Here is an 18,830-nt window from a genome sequence, read left to right on the forward strand (position 1 = left end):
TGGGGCCGCCCTGCTGGGGCCGTGCAGAGCTCCCTGGGAAGCGGTTCCCACCGGTTATCACCGGCGATGAGGCGGGCCCGGCAGCGAGGACGCGGCTGCCCGAAGCGGCCACAAGCAGCGCTCCGCTGGGCGGGGCCCGGCGCCGCTCCGCCCTCAGCGCAGCGTGACCTTCGCCGGCCGCCGTAGCGTGGGGACATGGCGGCGGTGGCGGCGGCGGCGCGCGGGGCTGTGGCGGGTCGGTGCGCGGGGGACGCGGGCGCCATGTCGGGCCGGGGGCGCTGCCCGCGAAATGGCGGCAGCGGGCGGTGCCGCGGGGCGCCCCCTCAGGCTCTGTCGGTCTCTCCGCAGGGATCCTGGGCCGCTGGGCCCCCTGGGCCGCCCGCGGCCCCGCCGCGGGACGCGCTCTCTCCGGTCTCGCCGCCCGGGGCGTCGGCCAAGTGCGGGCAGCAGCGGCGGCCCCGCTGTGGAAACCGCGGCTGCTCCCGGGGAACCCGCCTGGGGGAGGCGGCACCTCCATCCTCAGCAGGTACCGGCTGCGCCGCTTCTCCTTGTAGAAAAAGAGCTTAAAAGGACATTTGCACAGGAGGTTCCATCTAAACATGAGGAGAAACTTATTGACTTTGAGGTGCCAGAGCCTGGAACAGGCTGCCCAGAGAGGCTGTGGAGTCTCCTTCTCTGCAGACATTCAAACCCACCTGGACACCTTCCTGTGTGATCTGCTCTGGTGAACCTGCTTTAGCAGGTGGGTTGGACTGGATGATCTCCAGAGGTCCCTTCAACCCCAACCACTGTGGGATTTATATAAACCTCATCACTTGAGAAACCTCTCAGGCTGCTTTTTACTCTGTGTTAGCCCTGAGTCTCCCAATTCTGTCAGTAATGCCTGAAGCAGGAGGCGAAATGGAATATACTTTGGCGAAATAAGCTCTACAAAAAGCCGTGTTGTTAACAGTCAGCACTGTTTCTCTTGCTGAGCATCAATATTTTTAAAGTAATTTCTGAATGCTGGTAACAGCAAGTGTTGTCCTTGAGTATTTAACTTCTTTCACTAGATGAAAAAGCTGGTTTGTGTGGAATAATAGCATGGAGATTAATTTTGACTAGAATTCAGCACTGCGTTTAAGTGAAGTCCTTCATGTTAGATGAGCTCTTGACAACCTTCTGACAAGTCACAGCCACTTCTGATTTCTGTTTACATGAAAAACCCTGTGATTACTTTTAGAAAAAGATGTTTCTCTCTTATTTTTTTTCCCTTTTTTGGGGATTCTTTTTTCCTTAGTGTCACATCTCTACTCCCAAACCTACTGCAGCAGCCAGCGAGGACTCTCACTTACTGTAGCTTACGGAAAGGGAAGAGGAAAACCGTGAAAGCCGTCACCGAGCGGTTTCTGCGCCTGCACAACGGCCTTTGGGTTAGGAGACAGGTGAGGTTTGTTTGGTTTTTGTGGTTGTTTTTGTAATAAAAGCATCTTTACAGCCAGTGGGCTAAATGGTTTTCTTCCATTAGAGGGCAGCAGCTAGTGTGGAAATTTACAAAAGCTTCAGAGCCTCCTGTCTTCCTCAAAGTGGGGAATTTTTTGCTGAGCAGTATTGCTGTATCTTTGGTGTATTTTCTTCTGACAGTCTGGTTACAAGAAGAAGCTGTGGAAGAAGTCGGCTTCCCAGAAGAAGCGTTTGAGGGAGCTGGTGCTGTGCACTAGAACGCAGTGTAAACTCCTTGATAAAATGACGACTTCTTTCTGGAAAAGAAGGAATTGGTATGTCGATGATCCCTACCAGAAATATCACGATCGCACGAATCTTCGTTTGTAGAGGTGGTGGTATGTGTGGTATGGTCTGAATTTTAGAACGTAAATATGTAATACCTGTTACTTATCTAAATAAACATATACATATCATCTGGTCAGAATTATGGGGATCAATGCCCAAAATAAAGAAATACTCAAGATTATCTTGAGCTGCAGTTTATATTTTACTCAGCAGAGGCCAAGCTGGTCACCTACATGTTCTGAGATCTTTTGGTTTCCTGTGATCATTATGTACGTGGATGAATATAATCTAAACATCACTAAAGGTGAACAATTCAACATATTTCAGATTAAAATGTTTAAAATAAACAACACCAGGATGCATTTTGCTGTGTCCATACTTATCGATGGCTCACTGAATAGAGTACTTGGGGAAAGGGAGGAAGAGCAGAGTCCAGTTTGGTATTGTCACCTGTCACAGTACCAGATAAACTGTTGCCACGTCTCCATTAAAAAGAAAGAACAGTTTCATGTCTATATGTGTTTTTTATAACTGATCTAAAAATGCATTAGCCACCAATTTCATTACAGGACTCACATTCTGTGTCCTGTGTTGGGTTTTGTGTAGCTGAATATATATTCTTTGGGTCCTACACTATATCCTCAAGCAGTCACTTCTTGTTTATTTTTTATTTTTAAGCCTAATTATACCTCACACTTTATATCTCTGATCACACTTATATATGGAACAAAACCAAGGATATTTCTGGATTGTCCAGTGCAACGAGGCCCTGGTTTTGCTAACGGCTGGATCGGAGGTTTTCTCTACAAATCTGATACTCCAAGTGTATGAAAAGCAGGAACTTCGAAACATTCACTAGTAATTAACCCATAATTAAGCTGATGGTCCCTGGTAGCAAGAGGTGGTTTGCTGTACAAGGCCGTAGCGTTTCAATGAATTCACTAATTACTCAGAGTGTTCAGTAGCTGTATTTTTTTTTCCAGTTCATAATACAGAAAGAAGTTCTGAAGGACATGCAGCACTTAGTGAATACATCTATATACAGTCAGCCAGAATTGAGATAAAAATAATACAGCGATCAAAGTAATTATTCTGGCCTGCCAGATACATTGAACAGACTAAAGATGTTTTTTCTTTTTTCTTTTTTTTTTTTTTTTTTGAAAAAAAAAGATTAAGACTTTATTCAAGATGTATATCAAGCAGAATAACAAAACGTCAGCCTTTGGAATCCTGGTGTAACAGCCACCCTCGTGAGGCGTTAAATGTACCATGTCATCGCAGGTCTTTTCTACCCATCACAGGAAAGAAATCACATGAAGTGCACAATTACGACCCTTAAACAGTTTGTCTAAACGCAAATCCCGACATAGTGTCCTCCGCTATTTCGAATACAGTGCTAGATGCAAAACAGGTACCCGAAACAAAGAGTGAAAAAGGAGACTGTGATGAAGGAGTCACAAGTCATCGCTAATGAGAACGCTTCCGAGAGCAGTCAGGGCAGCAGGTTGTTTACGTGAGGTGAAGGAGCATCGTCTCTCCCCGAGCGGTTTCTCCCTTCTGACAGGAATAAATAACCCGATTCTCTTTCTGTCTGCGCTGGGTTTGCACTTAACACAATTTAGATCAGCGTGGGATTAATTCCGAGGTGACAGCGACAGACGAAGTCGCTCTTGTCTCTATTTGATGTGATCCTGATTCAGCAGGTGGCGGCTGCAGCTGTGCGGACCCTGGCCCCACGACAAGCGGATGCGCTGGGCGCTCACGCTTATTCTCTTCATAACTGAGGTGAGTTTATAGTAATTATGGAAATTATGGGTGAGGTAAGTCACAAGCCTGTTTTCCACAGACCGTCTTCAGCTGCAGTTTCCTTCCCCTCCACCTCAATTTTACTCGTTTCAAATAATGCATGTTTCACTTGAGCCTTGTGCTGGTTTAAAGCCAGATTTTCCAGGGCTGGCCTGTTCCTTTCTAGTTATGTACTCCCGACCATCTCTGAGATGCCAGGAGGTGCCTGCCTGCCCTGTAGAGCCTGAAATACCCTGTAACTGGGCTCTTCTTACTTAATCCAGATCTTTTACCAGTTTAAACCATCAGCTCAAGTCCTCCAAACAAACTCTCGGTTGCAAGGAGGGGTCAGGATCAGCACAGGAAGGCGACTCGCTGAATCGGGCTTGTTCCTTGCCAGAGACAGGCTCAAAACTGGAACAAAAATCTTCATGCCTGGTATTAATTCTAAATAAATAGCCAAAAAGTTGAAATGACAAGACTTGGGGCAGCCCCTGTAAACAACCTGCGTGTGGAAGATGAGGAATCGAAAGCAAACAACCGTTCTCTTCCGCGTACAGAACACAACAGCACTAATGGACGTGGTTGGGCATTCACATTTCTTGTCTATCTATACACAAATATACAGCTCCGTTGATAAATTAATACATTTTTGCCAGAGATACGAAAAGGTTTATTTTTCTCCTTTATACAGTGAATGTTTTGAGAGATATAAGGCAACTCCCTTGTCAACGATTTCGCCTCAGCACTTAAAAAATGCTAAACAGTCAAGTTTACAGTAAAACAGCAGATTAGACGCACATTTAATAGTTTTAGTAAGAATCAACGTTAATACAGCGTGTCTGAGAATTTGTCTGGTGTTACGTAGCTCTATGTTGTTGGGGTTTTTGGCATAATTGAGTGCAAACTTGTCAGCTTTTTTATTTTATGGCAGCCCATTGCATAGCAGGGAAACTTTGCTTGCAACAGGATTTTATTTTCTGCTAACACTACAGGCAGATTTTCTATTCCTTATTAATGTTTACCAAAAGAAATCAAATAAGCTCTAAAGCTACTTAAAAATAAACCACACAAGCTTAGCTCCTCAAAGCTTTTGCTGAGTATATTTCCAAGGACTGACTCTTCTTTAATTGCTATTTAGACAGGTTTGTTGGTTTTTTTCTGTTTACTTTCTGAAGACTTTTTCCTTCTTACCCATTGCAGAACATGATTGAATTAGCACATGTAAAGGAAATAAAATTCTCAGGTAATGAGGCCAAATATTGTGGCAGACACAGGAAATACCTGCTTTGCTTTTTCCACTTCTCGGCCAGGTCAGATGAACATTTGTGTGTGCGCGTAGTTTATTTCTCTCTTCCCCACGTATGTAGGAAGCTCTGGGGGAAACCTCAGGGATCCATCACAGGGACAGCAGGGACATCGATGCATCTCCGGCAGGGAAAAGGTTTCAAAGGCCACTTCAGATTTATCTCTGAGCCCGATGGCTCCAGCCGGCTGTTGGCATCCTGCACCTGAGCTGGGTTAACGGTGCTGTCCACCATCGAGCCCCTGTGCTGATCATCAGTGACGGCACGTTCTACGTAACGCTAAATGTTTTTCTAGTCTATGTGACAGGTCCAAGAGCAAACACAAAGGGCCACGTAATTAACTTATGCGTGAATCTCACATGCTCAACACTTACAAGAGACACCAACTTGAAGCACAAATACACAAACCCTACCACGTCTTCCTCTTCTTTTGTATTTCTCATTTATATAGGCATACAAATACACCGCTCCTTCCGGTTCCTGTGGTTCTAACCAAACTCCAGGCTTCAGAAAGCAGCTCAGACCCAGCGCCCTGCTCTGCTTGCGCAATAATCCAGCAGCACATCACCGGGAAAGCCGAGCGCTGGGACTGATGCCGTTGCAGACACAGGAGAAAGATGCGTTTTCCCCTGGAAGTGCATCACTACAGTACGTCTAACTTCTCTCATTGCAGCTAGGACAAGCCTGGCTTGCTCACACTTTAAAACTGGCAGCAGAACATTTGCCACAAGCGATACAATCTAGTTCTAGCCACTGTTGTTTTCCACACAATACTCTCCTGGCTCAGGCTGATCAAAATTTTAAGACTCCCCCTTCATTACATGGTTGAAACCATTTATCTTCTCTTGCACATCTCTTCCTCGTCCTCCGTAAGTGGTTCTGTCTTTGTGTTTTTTAGCACAATGATTTTCTCAGAATACATGTGATCTACTTGCAGAAAGAGAAATAGAGTTGCAGCTCAGCTTTTGATAAGGACTCTTACACATTTTGTACAGTCAAAGTACTTTGACATTTGTTACATCATTCACAGTCTTGAGGAGGAAGGGAGGAAAGAGAAATCCATGGCTTCCGCAAATCCACTTCATTAATGATAAAGCCATAAATAAATACACTGTCAATGCATCATCATGAGTAACTGATTATTTTCGTTTCCGCTGTGCATTCACAGAGCTAGAGCTATGCAGACACAAATGGGAATTGTAAATGTCCAGCGTTACGGGATTAGCGTGAGCGGGCGTACACTCTGCAAACGAAACCAGGACTCTTAACCCACAGGTGTCTGCCAGACTGTCCTACCCACGTCACGGACAAACGCAAGCAGGGTGTAACAGGAGACAGGGAGAGGAGAGAGAAAGGCCATGTCTACAATGCTGTACATCAAAGCACATCCATCCCGCTGCTGTTTCCTATGTTATGAACGAGTAGCTCTTTAAGGCAGAAGAGAGACATTCTGTGGATCTTGGTGCTATTGGCTCATTGCACTCACATTGTTTCAGTGGCAGAGGACGAGGTACTTTTCTTCCTGAAGCGAGGTCTAAGGGTCCTAGGCGGTGCCTGTGGAAAAGCAAGAGAGAAACTTCAGTGGCATAATAGGAAATGTTTTTTCTTTGCCTTAAAACTCACCCATCTTTGTGGCACCTCTGTGGCAACAATCCCGTTCCAGGCATGAATCATCTTGGCCCTGGAGGTCATTAATGAATGACCAGCTGAAGTCTGAACTCCTTTAAGAAAGTGGTTGGTTTAACTTATGGTAGCTCTGGGATCAAGAGAGCAAACTGGTGGCAGAAAGGCAGCCCTGGTGTGTCCCAGCCCACCCTGCACTGTCCAATCCAGCCACAGCTCCTCCGAGGACACATCTCACAGAGCTGAAACATGCTGGGTCTGCGATTCTCACAAGGCAGAGCTCAAAAGAGGATCCTTTTTAAAAAAAGGATGGCTTGGGAGACAGGCCATACCCAATCCGTTGAAATTATTTTAGAAGCCAGCTATTGCCATTCTGCCTTGCAGTTGGCTGATGCAGAGAGCTTTAAAAAGGAGCCCTGAATGCCCAGGAGGAGCCAAACCAACTCCATGAAATCGGTTTACTGTGGTCAACCCTGTTCTCCAGACTGAGACAGAAATTAGTTAGACTAGCAAACAAACAAACAACCCCAAAACTTAAACTGCAGAAGCTCTTCTCTCAGAAGAGCTTTGGCATAGCGTTGTGTCTCGCAAGCTTCAAAACAAGAAATAGTGACCAGATGTTGCAGAGGAGCACAAATTCTCCATGCGGAGACCTGTCACTTCACCATGTAACACTGCAAAGCTCGGTAAGCTCTTCTACTCCATTTACATAAACATCCAAAGCTTTATTTTCTTTAATAGCATTAACCTATTTACCTGTAAGACTATGACAAGGTCTTGCCCTCCATTAAGACTTTGTAATTTTATAGGACTTTCCAATGCAAGATCATGCTGTATTTCCACATTCCTGTGATGCAGCAAGGTATAAATATTCATACAGATTAGAACTGCAGTGCAGTGAGGTTTTGTTTAGACTCTAAATCTCCATCTCTTTCAGTTTCCCCACAAAGCAAGGCAGATTTTTGCAGAGATTGGATTAATCCAACACCCCACCTCAGCTTCCAAGCCTGAATTTTTATGCCACGTCCACACTGTGAATCCCCAAAAGCACGACAGAGCTGGATGGGTCGGCTGCATCCAGAAGGACACAGCTGGAGGAGAAAAGCTGAAGAAGAAGCTGCTGTGTAGTGATGCCACGCCAGCCCAGACTCCATAGCTGCTGGCTCTGAGTCGCTGTCTGTAAAGCAGGAGCTTGGGGACACAGCCTGTCAATGCCAGCAGCATCTCCTGCAGCATGGGAGAAGGCTGCTCTTGGGGAAGCCAGATGGCTCTTAAAGCAAATTAGCCATTAACTGCACAGTAAAGACTGTGAAATCAGGAATTAACAGCTCTGCTTTCTCTGAGAGGCCACTTGACAGCTCTGAGAGTAGCTATGGAGGCTGCACCTTTCCACGCTAAGAACAGAGCAGCGCAGCTTTTGGTGAGGTCCCCCCAGAGGTAGGACAACCCACCACAAGGTCACACAACCGCTGACTGAACCACACTGCTCCGGCTGCCTCACACTGGGCCAAGGGGAGGGCGGAACAAACCCGCTCCCCACAGTGGAGATCTGCCGGTTCGGATCCCAGAGCTGCTGGTGGTGGCTCCAGCCCCCCTGCCCAGAACTGGAAGCAGTCTTTGCCTACAGCATCTCCCACAGAGGTTTTCTTTCCTCCACAAGAAAATGTTGCCAAAATTGATTTTGGCAAACCACAGTTTGAGATCTCAGTCTACTTTAGTTTTTGTTTCCACGACACAACTCAAAACACACTTGTTAATACAGTGCCTAATTCAAGCTAGATCCAAGTTTTGCAATTCAGATCCAACTCTGAAGCCTTGTATAACTATTATCTCCACAGGCATTAATTCAGACTTCTTTGAGGAAACCACACATACAGAAAAGTGAGTTATCCCATAGCAAGACCCAGCCCTGAAAGACCAGAAGTACATTGTTTGGACTCAGTGTTTTTAGACCAAAAATGTTAATTCCCTGGAAGATCCACATCGAAGGAGGAGCCTTGAAAATATGGAAGTACCTCAAGGGGTTGATCCTTCTTTTTGGGCCTTTTGTTCATGGATGCGCAATCCAATGAATCGTTCTCTTCATCATCTGAGAACACAGAGCCTTTTGTTTCACAGTTTGCCTCAGGTGGCTTTTCATACTTATTGTCCACACCTGTTTAACATGACCATTTACAGTCTAAATGTGAAGACAAAGGACGAGGAAATCAGTGATGGTTTGATTCACACCCCCCCAAATGGCACCTCACTGCAAAGCCATGCACCTTCCAAGGATTAATAGACAGCAGGTTCACACATCACACTCTAGTAATAGCAGCTGTGGGGTTAGAAATCAAAGGTTCTTGTTTATGAAGCCATTATAAACTCTACTTGGGTTATGTACATAGAATGTAGACTAAATTCACAGCCTCTGATGTTCTGGAAATTGACTCTTGAAAGATTTTTGTTTTTTTGGTTCAGGCATATATAAAATAGCCGATTTCTTGAATTGCTGATTCCATCCATAGTTCCTGCATCTACTGCATCCAGAAGGAGTGTCCTCTAGAGGCCACCAAATGAGCATTAAAATCCTCTAGACAGTAGAGACAGCAGCCTGGGATGCACAAACATGAAGCACAGTGGCACTAATAGACTCAAAGCTGAGAGCGCTCAAGCCCAGCACCCAGTCTAAGATCCACCGAAGACAACCAAAAGCTTCAACAGACCCTCCTCAGGGGGTGTGTTGCTGCGAGACCAGAGCCAGGAAACATCTCTGTGTGTCACTGTGGAGTAAATCTTACAGAGCACCCACTGATGGGTCTGAAGGCAGAGTGTGACCACTAACGCCTGCTCGGTGGTTCTTATCCTTACGGCAAGATCCTTGAGGGACTCGTGATGACACACAACACTACTTACTGCCTTAAATCCAGACAGGGAAGCCAGACAGTATTTTTAATGGACAGTGCAAAGCAAGAGGTACAGAAGAGGACACTCAAGGTGACCAAGCTTTCTGATTCTTCACAGAGAATTTCTTATCAGCAAGGCTGGAGCTTCCTTGGACTGATAGTTCAGCTTTTTTCATTCTGAAACATGTAAGGAGTGGAAGTGTTTGCTGTCTAGATAGCATTAACTACAATTGATGGTCTATGCTTAGACCATTATTATAAACATAAACAGAAATAATGCTCTGTGCTTCTTGTCTCAGCCTGACTGTAAGACTGCTGGACCAAAGACTAAAACCAAAGAGGATTCTTAAACATCTAACACTTATGAATCAACTTAGATCCTTAAAGCACAAAAGAACTGAGTTCTCCAACAGCTATTTCAGCTGGGTAACAGAGAGACCGAGGCAAATTGCTTTGGCTACAGCAACACCACAAGTCAGGAGCAGGTCACCAGGGCTCTCTCCAGTGCCAAATTCAAGTCAGCAGCTAAATTCTCTCAGCCCACAGGATGCAGCTGCTGCTCGAGCGAGCGGTGAGCATCATCCTCTGGCCACTGACCCAGCATTTCTACCCCTTTATCACCATTTGCATGGAAGACACCATCGCAGGTTTCCTTCCAGGAAGACCCAGAAGTCATCTTTTTTCCAGCTGTACTGAGAATGCTGATAGTCAAGTTGGGTTTTCTCTATATATGATTGTAGTGTGAAGACACATGGCAAAATCAGTTCAGGAACATTTTATTTTAATTACTATTTTATCCATCCACTTGGGAAGTGAGAAATTCAGGAGGTGCCCAGCTTGGGTCATCTTGGATGTGGGAGCTGGTCTTTGCTTCTCTCTAAACCAATGAAGAATGGAGACAAGTTTGGTTTTAATGCCATTTGTTCAGAGCTTGAGCAAAGCCTGAACCAAACATGCCCAAATTTGCAGCCTGGAGGCCAAGTACTGCCCCTAATATCAATTCATATGACTGCTCCCAGCCGCCCTCTTCCCCAGAGGCCCCTCAGGTGTGGGTCGCGGGCTGGTCCAAAAACACATCCCCAGCCATGTGCTGCTGCGAGGAGACAACGGCTTTGCCCAGGCAAAAGAGGATTTCGAAAGGGCACAGAATGGATGTTGGAGAACCAGAATTAGAGCATTCAGTGGCCAGACTGCAGAGACACTGGCTGATGAAGCTGAGAGTGTACATGATCAAGCAAATGTGCCATGGTCCCTTTCTCCTACTACCAGCTGCTCCGCAGCAAAAGGACACAGAAGGAACTGTCAGCCCTGATAACACTCCTGGCAATCCCATGTTTTTCTAGCATACATTGCTTTCTACAATATTGTTCTCCCTCTCGAATTGCGTTCTGGGTGAAAAAGATAGCCAGGCAGCTATGCCACATGTGTCATCTCCATGAGGGGCACAGCAGAGGCGCAGCTTCCTGCAGGCTCCTCCGTTCCCTCCATCAGCCTGAGCATCATATCCATGTCCTGGAGCTGCTGCTGTGAAGATCAAGAGGAGAAATGGCACACACAGCTTTGGCACCACAGCAGAGAGGTCTGGAAAATCCACTGGAATTTGGGCTGAGGGCCTCTTCTCCCCTGCTCCATCTCGTTGTGAATGAGGCACTGAAAACCAGTGAATCAAGCACCAGTTTTGCTTCAGCCTCACTGAACTGGAAAAGGACAGAAGGAGATCTATCCCAGACCTTCCCACTATGTTTCTGACCATTGATCTTGAATGCACAGGGCTCTTTTTTTTAAGGCTTGGAGTGAGAAGGGAGGATTCCCTGCCCATCCTGCCTTGGGAAGGACATCTGTACTGTGGGCAATCCCAAACTCCTCTTGATCTGGGGTGCCAGACTTTGTGCCACGTTTGTGGAAGCATCACACTCTTCTAGGACTGGAGGCAACTCATCTCTGAAGGGCTGCTGCTGCTTGACTGCCAACTCCAAAGTTGGGGTTGTTTTTGTGAACAGAGTGACAACAGGATAAAAAGCTAATTATCCTACACCAAGAGAGTGAGGCCTCTGCAGGAGAAAGCGTAAAGCAGGGAATTAATCGGAATAATTATCACACATGTGAGGAATTAGTGAGAAAGGAGGTAGAGGCTTAAAGTGAACGTTTGAGTTCTGGGACACCAAGGTGAAGACTGAGGAGCAAAACATGTTGTCAGGGCTGACACAGGCTTCTCGAGGACAGCACTTGGCCTCGGGTGACCTCCTGTGTGTTTCTAAGAGCCGTCTTTAGGATCTGCGGCTGTGGGGCCTCAGTGCACTATCAGATGTCCCCAAAGTGGCAGAGCCAGCAGTGTGTGCTGCTTTAGGAAGCAGGTGACAGCCCCAGGGTCCGTGTCACAGCCAGGGTTGTGTAAAAGCATGGACCGTCAACCAGACGTCTGCTCTGTCTCTCTCATCTTCGGGAGACTCTTACTCCCCATCTCAGAGCAGGCTGCATTTTGGGTGTCTCCACCTCTCACACCTTTGTGTGGAGGGGCAGAATTGCCGCAGAAATGGGAAACCGGCTGGTGTGCCAGGGCAAAAGCTGCTGATGCCTTTTGCAAAGATCTTTGCAGTATCCCGACCAGATAATGCTCCTCTTTTCATTAAAGCAAGACAGAATTTGACTGTGAACAGGCTAAGGAAACAGACCCCTTAATTCCAGTTAGTATCGTCTTAATTCCTTCAAAGGGAACCGATAAAACCAACACACTGTGTGGGAAGCCCTGAAGCTGGGCACGTTCCAAGTTAAAGTAGACATGGTTGGGATTTAAACTATGAAATTCACCACAGGCAACAACCCAACTCAGACATGCGAATGTGGGGCCAGATCATTGTCATCTTTAATCTCTGTGATTCTACATGGGATAAAAAATATCTCCCTTGCAAAACTCTTTCTACAGCAACAAACGGGATTCAGCAGCAAGTTGGTTTTTCAGCAATTGCTTTGGTTCAGGCTCTGATCTACGCTGCTGTTTAAATCCAGAGTGACTCCTATGGATTTTCATGAGTACAACAGAGGCCAGGGCTTGGCCCGGTCTAATTACAGAGGAGCAAAGGACTTTGATCTAGAGCAGGATTAGTTGAAGTAGTTACATTTATACAGTCCTAAAATTCCATCCGGCCCTTTGAAGGCAACCGTGAGGCTGATATGTGCTCCGCTGAAAGTGAGTTTGACACCCCTGATCTAGATCCTCTGAAAAATGTGGACACTTTAATAGAATTCCAGTGGGAATCAGGTACCCCAATACCTTTGAGAGAAGCTGGACCCCCTTTACTTCCCAGGCAATAGCTCTTTCTCCTGACACTGTAATTATTTGGGAGCAATAGGGAAATCCACAGCCATAGACTACATGAACCAGGAGCAAGGTATTGTATCAGGGTAGTGGAAGATAAAGTCACTCCAGAGCTAAGCCTTTCCAGGGGATCATTAATATAAGGAAGTTTGCACACCACTTAGTAAGAGCAAGAGAACAGAGATTTATTATACGATGGCGATCAGCTTCTTTTCCCTGCAACAAAGACAAATTTGCCATCATTTCCAAAAGACATTGACCCAAGTCATGTACTTCCCCAACAGTTTTCATAGCCAAATCAAGAAGTTAGGAGCAGCCAACTCCAGCAGCACACACTGCCCAGGAGCCACAAAACAGAGGCAGACAGTCCTTTCCAAAGCTGAAGTCAAATGCAATCGAAGCAAACAAGTCTAATCACATCAACAAAGTCATCCGTTAGTGAAAACGCATCCCACAAATGATTAAGTTGTTAAGTGCTAGTCTATTCCAAACACCTCAGAAGAAAACTCATGCAATCCATAACACTTACATCAGAGTCCCATAATATTTACATAGAGAAAAGGAAAGAATAAATTGTTAGGGGAAAACATTTGGGTGTAGAGGGGGAAGGAACATTGTTTCGGAACATAGAAATCTTCATCTTTGCTTTCGTAATACCTGTGGTTCAACTGGAGTTTATTAAACAATGTTTTAACTTTCTATCTGTAAAATGCAAATGTACTTAAAGGACCTACTGATTTTCTATGTTTTTTTTTCCTTCCCTGAAATAACCAAAATAACAATGACAGTATTTTTAAATACCCAGAGAAAATTGCCATTCAGAGGTAGTGTTGCAGAGTGATGCAAATCCTCCCTGTAAAAATTTGATTCAACATTTAGTAAAGGGAAGTTCTATGGAATAAAATGCCTGGAGCAAAGAAAAGTTGTCATTTGTTCTCTAAGCTCAATGACAGAAAGGTTAAAAAAAACCCCATAAAACAAACAACAACCTGCAAATTCCCAACACAAGAGCTGGAAGCAAAACTGGCTAAGAACAAAAATGAAACCACCTACAGCATTTAATTGAATTAGTTCAGAGATATATGAACAGCCCCCTTGATGTAAAGTCAATTAGTTTTTTAAGCGTACTTTCCACTGTAATTATCTCATGTGCAATATGTAGCATATGACAAAGAACAGGTTGGATACATCAAATATACCAATAAGGTGATTTATTTACATGACAATTAAGTGAATGTCTCATTAAGGTCCTTGCTGATCTGCACTCCTGGTTGTGTGTGATCTGTCACCGTGTCTTCGGGGTGACAATCACATGTAGGAAGAGATCCAACATAATTTTATTGGAAAGACTCCAGGGACTGGCTTTGCGTGGCTGGGCTGCCTGTCAGTCACTGCTGAGCTGTGGTTTTTAAGGTGTTTGTTGCTGTATCAGTCACCACTACGGAGCACAACCCTTTCGAGCATGCTCAGAAAAACAGTCCCACTCATCACTAATGTCCTTGCACACTTCTTATATTGCCTAATGCTCCTGATCAGCATTTTAGTATCAAATACGCCCTCAAATACATGCAGCCACAACAGTTCTCCTGATATACAGCTGATTCTTCAATATCTGCTAGATGTATTAATTCTCCGTGAGGATTAAAATTGTTCCTCCCTCTCAACCATGCCACAAGTCTTTGCAACAGCACCTAAGAGACGTTAGTTGAGCGAATACCATGGAACATAATATTTATTACTTCTTAAATGCCAGTTCCAAGCAAGCTTGTTTAACATTGACCCAGCGTTTAAGCATTTTCCAGGCACTGCCAAAAGACAAACAGATATCCCTGGAGATTTTCACTCCGTCCTTCCTGAAGGGGAAAAAAGAGCTCTTGTGTAATTGTGCCGTTGTTTGTTAACACTGCAGCCTCACCTTCCACAGGCCGTGACCATAGAAGAGATACATCAGAAACCTGCATAAAGCCCTGGGAGGAGTTTTGCCAGCAAAGGCACTGAATGAGAGCGAGAAGAGCTGGCACAGAAGCTGTCAAGAAGACATGCTGCAGCATATATAGAGGAACACGCTTGCATTTAGTGATGCTGCCCTGCACAAAGGAGGATGAATGTCCTGAAATGTGTCAACACTTGGTCATATGCAGAGCATAAGGCCGGCTGGAGTGAAGCAGCTGGGCAGGGAAGAGCTTTTCTGGGAAGTAAACAGCTCCAGCAGCAGAAGAACCCACCACGGCGGACAGTGATGGATCTGCTCTCGCACAGGGCGAGCTCAGGCTGCTTCAGCCTGGCCTTCACTTTCTCCATAAATTCACATTTCACGACACCTGCAGGCCACATCCTCAAGAAACCACCATGTTTCAGTCCAAACTATTTTCACCTTGTCTGGTGCTTCTCCCAGGGTATCATCCAAGGAGCAGGGTGGGCAGATTTTTGCTCCCACCAGCCTGTGCTCTCCTAAGAGCTGTTGGGGGTTTCTATGAGTCACCCAGCGAGAGAAACAACCAAATTTCACCCACAAGAGCATTAAGGCAACTGCTCCTGCCAAACTAAACTTTAATACCCCTGCTTGAGGTAAGACTTGAATATCTGCCCAATTAGACTGTAAACTCCTTGGAAATGAGTACTGTTAAAACTGGCTACACAAAAATATGCACTAAGGAAAGATGAGTGACAATAGTTTAGGACAACTGAGTCCCACCTAAACCAACTTAGCTTCTTCTCTCTGCTTTTTGTGGCACTGAGAAAACGTGTTCACGTGACATAATCGGCTCTCTTGGCCACCAAAGCTGCACTTACAAAGGAGCATTTTAAACGGCGGGCTGTTGTCTGAGAGTGCATTAATGCATCTATTGCCTTGGAGACAGAAAGGGCAGCCTGTGGAGACAAAATGAACCCTCTATGAGATGGAGCCTCAGCATACCCCTATTGACACGGTCCAAGGGACTGGACTGTGTTGCGGAGGGTAGAAATAGTAAACCAAACCAATCTGAAAGGCAGGGCACTCAATTTAAACCAGATCAACATGACTTTGAGCCCAATTTGTAAACACATTGGACTGATTACTGCTTCAGTGTCATTAAATGACTTTCCTAAGATCAACTCATGTCTATTAAGCACTTAGGGATTCAGTGATTCATTTTATAAATAACACTTTGAAGTCAAATCCATAAAATTGGTTTAGGCTAAAATTAGAATGGTGCTAATAAACTGCACTGTGAATACAGTATTATGTGATCGCTTAAACAGATCCCACCTTAAAGAGGCTTCGTTCTCTTGCCGTGGCACACTCACCCCAAACGGCCTAGTGCAAAGAACCAGAAAAGGATAACAGAGAGTGTGACAAACTGAATATGAAGGTTGGTTTGTCACCTACACAGTTTTCAAGAAGTCAGTGTTAGGATGGAATCACCGGCCTCCCAGCACTAGCGCTGCACGGGGCTGCATGACACGTCAGGTGCAGGGCAGTGGGAAGGCACAGCCCAGCACTCGGCAAGTGACACAGCCAGCAGCGATGACCACAGGACGGTGGCAGCACCACGACCCTTCAGTCCCTCTGCTGCTGTCCCCAGGTTGATGTGTGCAAAGTAAACAAAACGCACATGGGACAAGGAGTAAAGGAGTTACAAAGGTCTTTTGCTTCCACCAACAAAAGATGCTGCCAGCCTGCATTTCTTCTTTCTCCCTAGACAAGCTGCTTGGCATCCTCTGGCATGCCTGAATCTGAGGCCTCCCTCTCCTTTCATCTGCCACCAGGATGAAATGCAGAAGTGATTCAGCTCAGCTCTTAGCAACCAAGACACAGCACTGAAAACACCACTGGCAGCTGAACCGCTCACTACACTCCCAAGTTTGTAAACAGAAGCAACACTGGGGACAGTGGGACTTTTTTGCAAAAATGGCTCTAAACTGAAGCAGGGAGAGTCTGTTCAACCCTGTTTCATCATACCAGGGTCTGCTGCTGGGCTTTGTTGTTTACCCTGCCTATCCCAAATACCAGTGTCATCTCCACCAACAGAGAAACACATGCCAGTCCTTAGTGAATAGCACAAAACAGGGTTAGGACTGAGGAAGGTTTGCTCTTGCTGCTTTCCTTGTGGTTTTACAGTGGCACTGGGGGATAAGGAACAGGAGTTACATTGGGCCAACAAGAACAGTGGTACATCCTCTGGAACAGAAAGGACTGAGATTTTTCTCCAGAGAAACACTCCCCAGCCTTGGGTAACGCAGGTCAGTAAGGTGAGAAGCACTGCAACACTCGCCATCAGCACAAACACAGCTCACCAACTCGCTCGCAGCCTGGCATCCCACTGGTTTGTTCCCTTGGTGTTAGGAAACTCGGTGAGTAGGAGTGGCAGGAGCAAGCCAGGCTGGGGGGCACTGGCATGCCCAAAAGGGATGCGCGGGTATCGGGGCGCAGGAGATCCAGCACTCACCTCTGAGGAGCCGGCACACCGAGCAACACGTGCACACTGAAAGAGGAGCTGAGCATTAGGAACTCATCAGGCTGAGCTGCTATCTCAGAAAACACTTGGCATCATTTTGAGGTGGACTTCATGACCCCAGCGTGCGCTAAGAGACCATCGTCTCTACTCAGCAGCACGGAGCGCAGCCCCAGGAACGCGCCTCAGCCCAGGCTGTGTGCCCAACGGGTGTTAGGGCTGGGATTACGTACAGCACCCTGTTCTCAGGTCACTAAACAGAAATAACTCCTGAGCAGAGGGGTCTGGGAGCACAGATAAGCAATGGGTAACACAGTGCAAAAAGCTGTATGATAATAAACACAGGGTGCAATACCGGGACTTGTACTGCTACACGCCTGGATTTTTTTCAGTCTGTTTAGACTTCTGCAAGCACTGATGCAGCCATTCACCCAGCTTCTGAAGGAAAACTCCACAGATCCCTGATTTTTGTAAATCAGGAATGTGCCGAGGAGTCCTGCAGGAATTATATTTTGATGAAATTGCTGTAAGAATGAAAGGAACCAAGGGAATTGCATTGCATCCTTCAGTGCAAATGCAGGTGATTCACAACTGTTCATAAAAGCGTGACCTTTGCAGCTTCATCTTGTGGCTAGCTTGTGCTCCAGGAAAAAGCCTAGAAATAACTTCCAGTTTGAGCCTTCAAATTTAACCCTCACAGTGGTATCAATGACTCCAGATTAAAAAAGGTTTGGAGAAAACAAAAAAAAAAAATAAAAAGGATTGAACTGTGCATGATTTCTTTCATCACAATTATCCAGCACTGCCGATACTTAAAGTTCTTCCATAGTTTCACAGTCATTTTAAACCAGCGTAAACCAGCACTGCTGCTAAAAGCAAATGTCTCATTGCCCCTCAGGCTCTGGCCTCCACCTTCCTTGTCCCATTGCTGATCCCTGTGCTGCTGCTCTCTACTGGCTCGAGGATCTGACTCAGCCAAGAGCAACCTGAAAGCAAGAAACAACATTTAATTTGAGCCAACTCCCTGGCTGGGGTCAAGGGGTTGGACTAGACGAGTTTTAAAGGTCCTTTCCACCCCAAACTATCCTATGATTCTATGAATAAGATTTAACTATGTCCAAAGGAAGGGACAGTGTGGGGCAGAAGCAAGCAGGTGGGTCACACCATTTCAACGGGAGTGCTGGCTACATTGGCTGGATGCTGCCGTGAAACTGTGGCCTTTGTATGAGAGATGAGTCTCAATCAACCTCAAGATATCTGCTGCCCTTGAATTGCACAGAAGGTAGCTGATCAGAGTCTTATGATGGTTTATTCTCTGAGAGCTCATACGACATAAGTTGTTCTCACACATCTTTCTGGAGCTTTTCTGGTTGGTGGGGACTGAACTAACCAGATGTATCCCAAATGCTGATGTTCCCCCACCTTTGATCTGTCCTGCAAAGCCTTCAGCACTAAAATGTAAAACCAAAAAACAGCCTTGAGTCTCTCCTGGACAGAGGAGTGGTGAGTATCAGACAGCGCACTGCACTTTCCTGCTTTGAAATCATTCCAGCTGTGAATGATCTCTGCCTGGGGTAAGCTCCAGCAGAAAGGGCACTCGCTCTGGGCAATACAGAGGCTGGCTCTGTAATTTGTGATGCTCTGGCCCAGACAGCATCACCTCTGGCCACCAACCATCCCGTGATGCAACACAAATCTCCTGCTGCTG

The 18,830-nt window shown here is 45.9% G+C and overlaps 2 protein-coding genes across 12 annotated transcripts in view; one reads left to right on the forward strand and one right to left on the reverse strand.

Moving 5' to 3' along the window:
• The first annotated feature begins 86 nt into the window (after positions 1 to 86).
• MRPL35 (mitochondrial ribosomal protein L35) lies at positions 87 to 2,132 on the forward strand. The gene is made up of 4 exons (XM_082051065.1): positions 87 to 235; positions 349 to 526; positions 1,280 to 1,424; positions 1,624 to 2,132. Exons 1-4 carry the CDS (start codon positions 196 to 198, stop codon positions 1,810 to 1,812), a joined length of 552 nt encoding a protein of 183 aa, XP_081907191.1. The 5' UTR covers positions 87 to 195; the 3' UTR covers positions 1,813 to 2,132.
• A 587-nt stretch (positions 2,133 to 2,719) lies between these two features.
• The window catches only part of REEP1 (receptor accessory protein 1), a 68,002-nt gene continuing 51,891 nt past the window's right edge, over positions 2,720 to 18,830 (reverse strand). For 4 of the 11 annotated variants that reach the window (XM_082051966.1, XM_082051970.1, XM_082051972.1 and 1 more), the window contains 4 exons: positions 17,117 to 17,152; positions 10,160 to 10,245; positions 8,501 to 8,664; positions 2,720 to 6,416 (listed from right to left, as the gene is read on the reverse strand). In XM_082051966.1, coding sequence (XP_081908092.1) covers positions 8,536 to 8,664; positions 10,160 to 10,245; positions 17,117 to 17,152 — 251 coding nt within the window. In that variant the 3' untranslated portion in view covers positions 2,720 to 6,416; positions 8,501 to 8,535. Of the gene's footprint in view, positions 6,417 to 8,500; positions 8,665 to 10,159; positions 10,248 to 12,591; positions 12,903 to 13,215; positions 13,540 to 16,964; positions 17,003 to 17,116; positions 17,153 to 18,830 lie in introns of those variants that run through there. The other 7 variants (XM_082051969.1, XM_082051971.1, XM_082051968.1 and 4 more) reach the window with 5 other exon arrangements.

This window comes from Streptopelia decaocto (genome assembly GCF_964273445.1).
Source record: "Streptopelia decaocto genome assembly, chromosome: 4".
NCBI classification, from domain to species: domain Eukaryota; kingdom Metazoa; phylum Chordata; class Aves; order Columbiformes; family Columbidae; genus Streptopelia; species Streptopelia decaocto.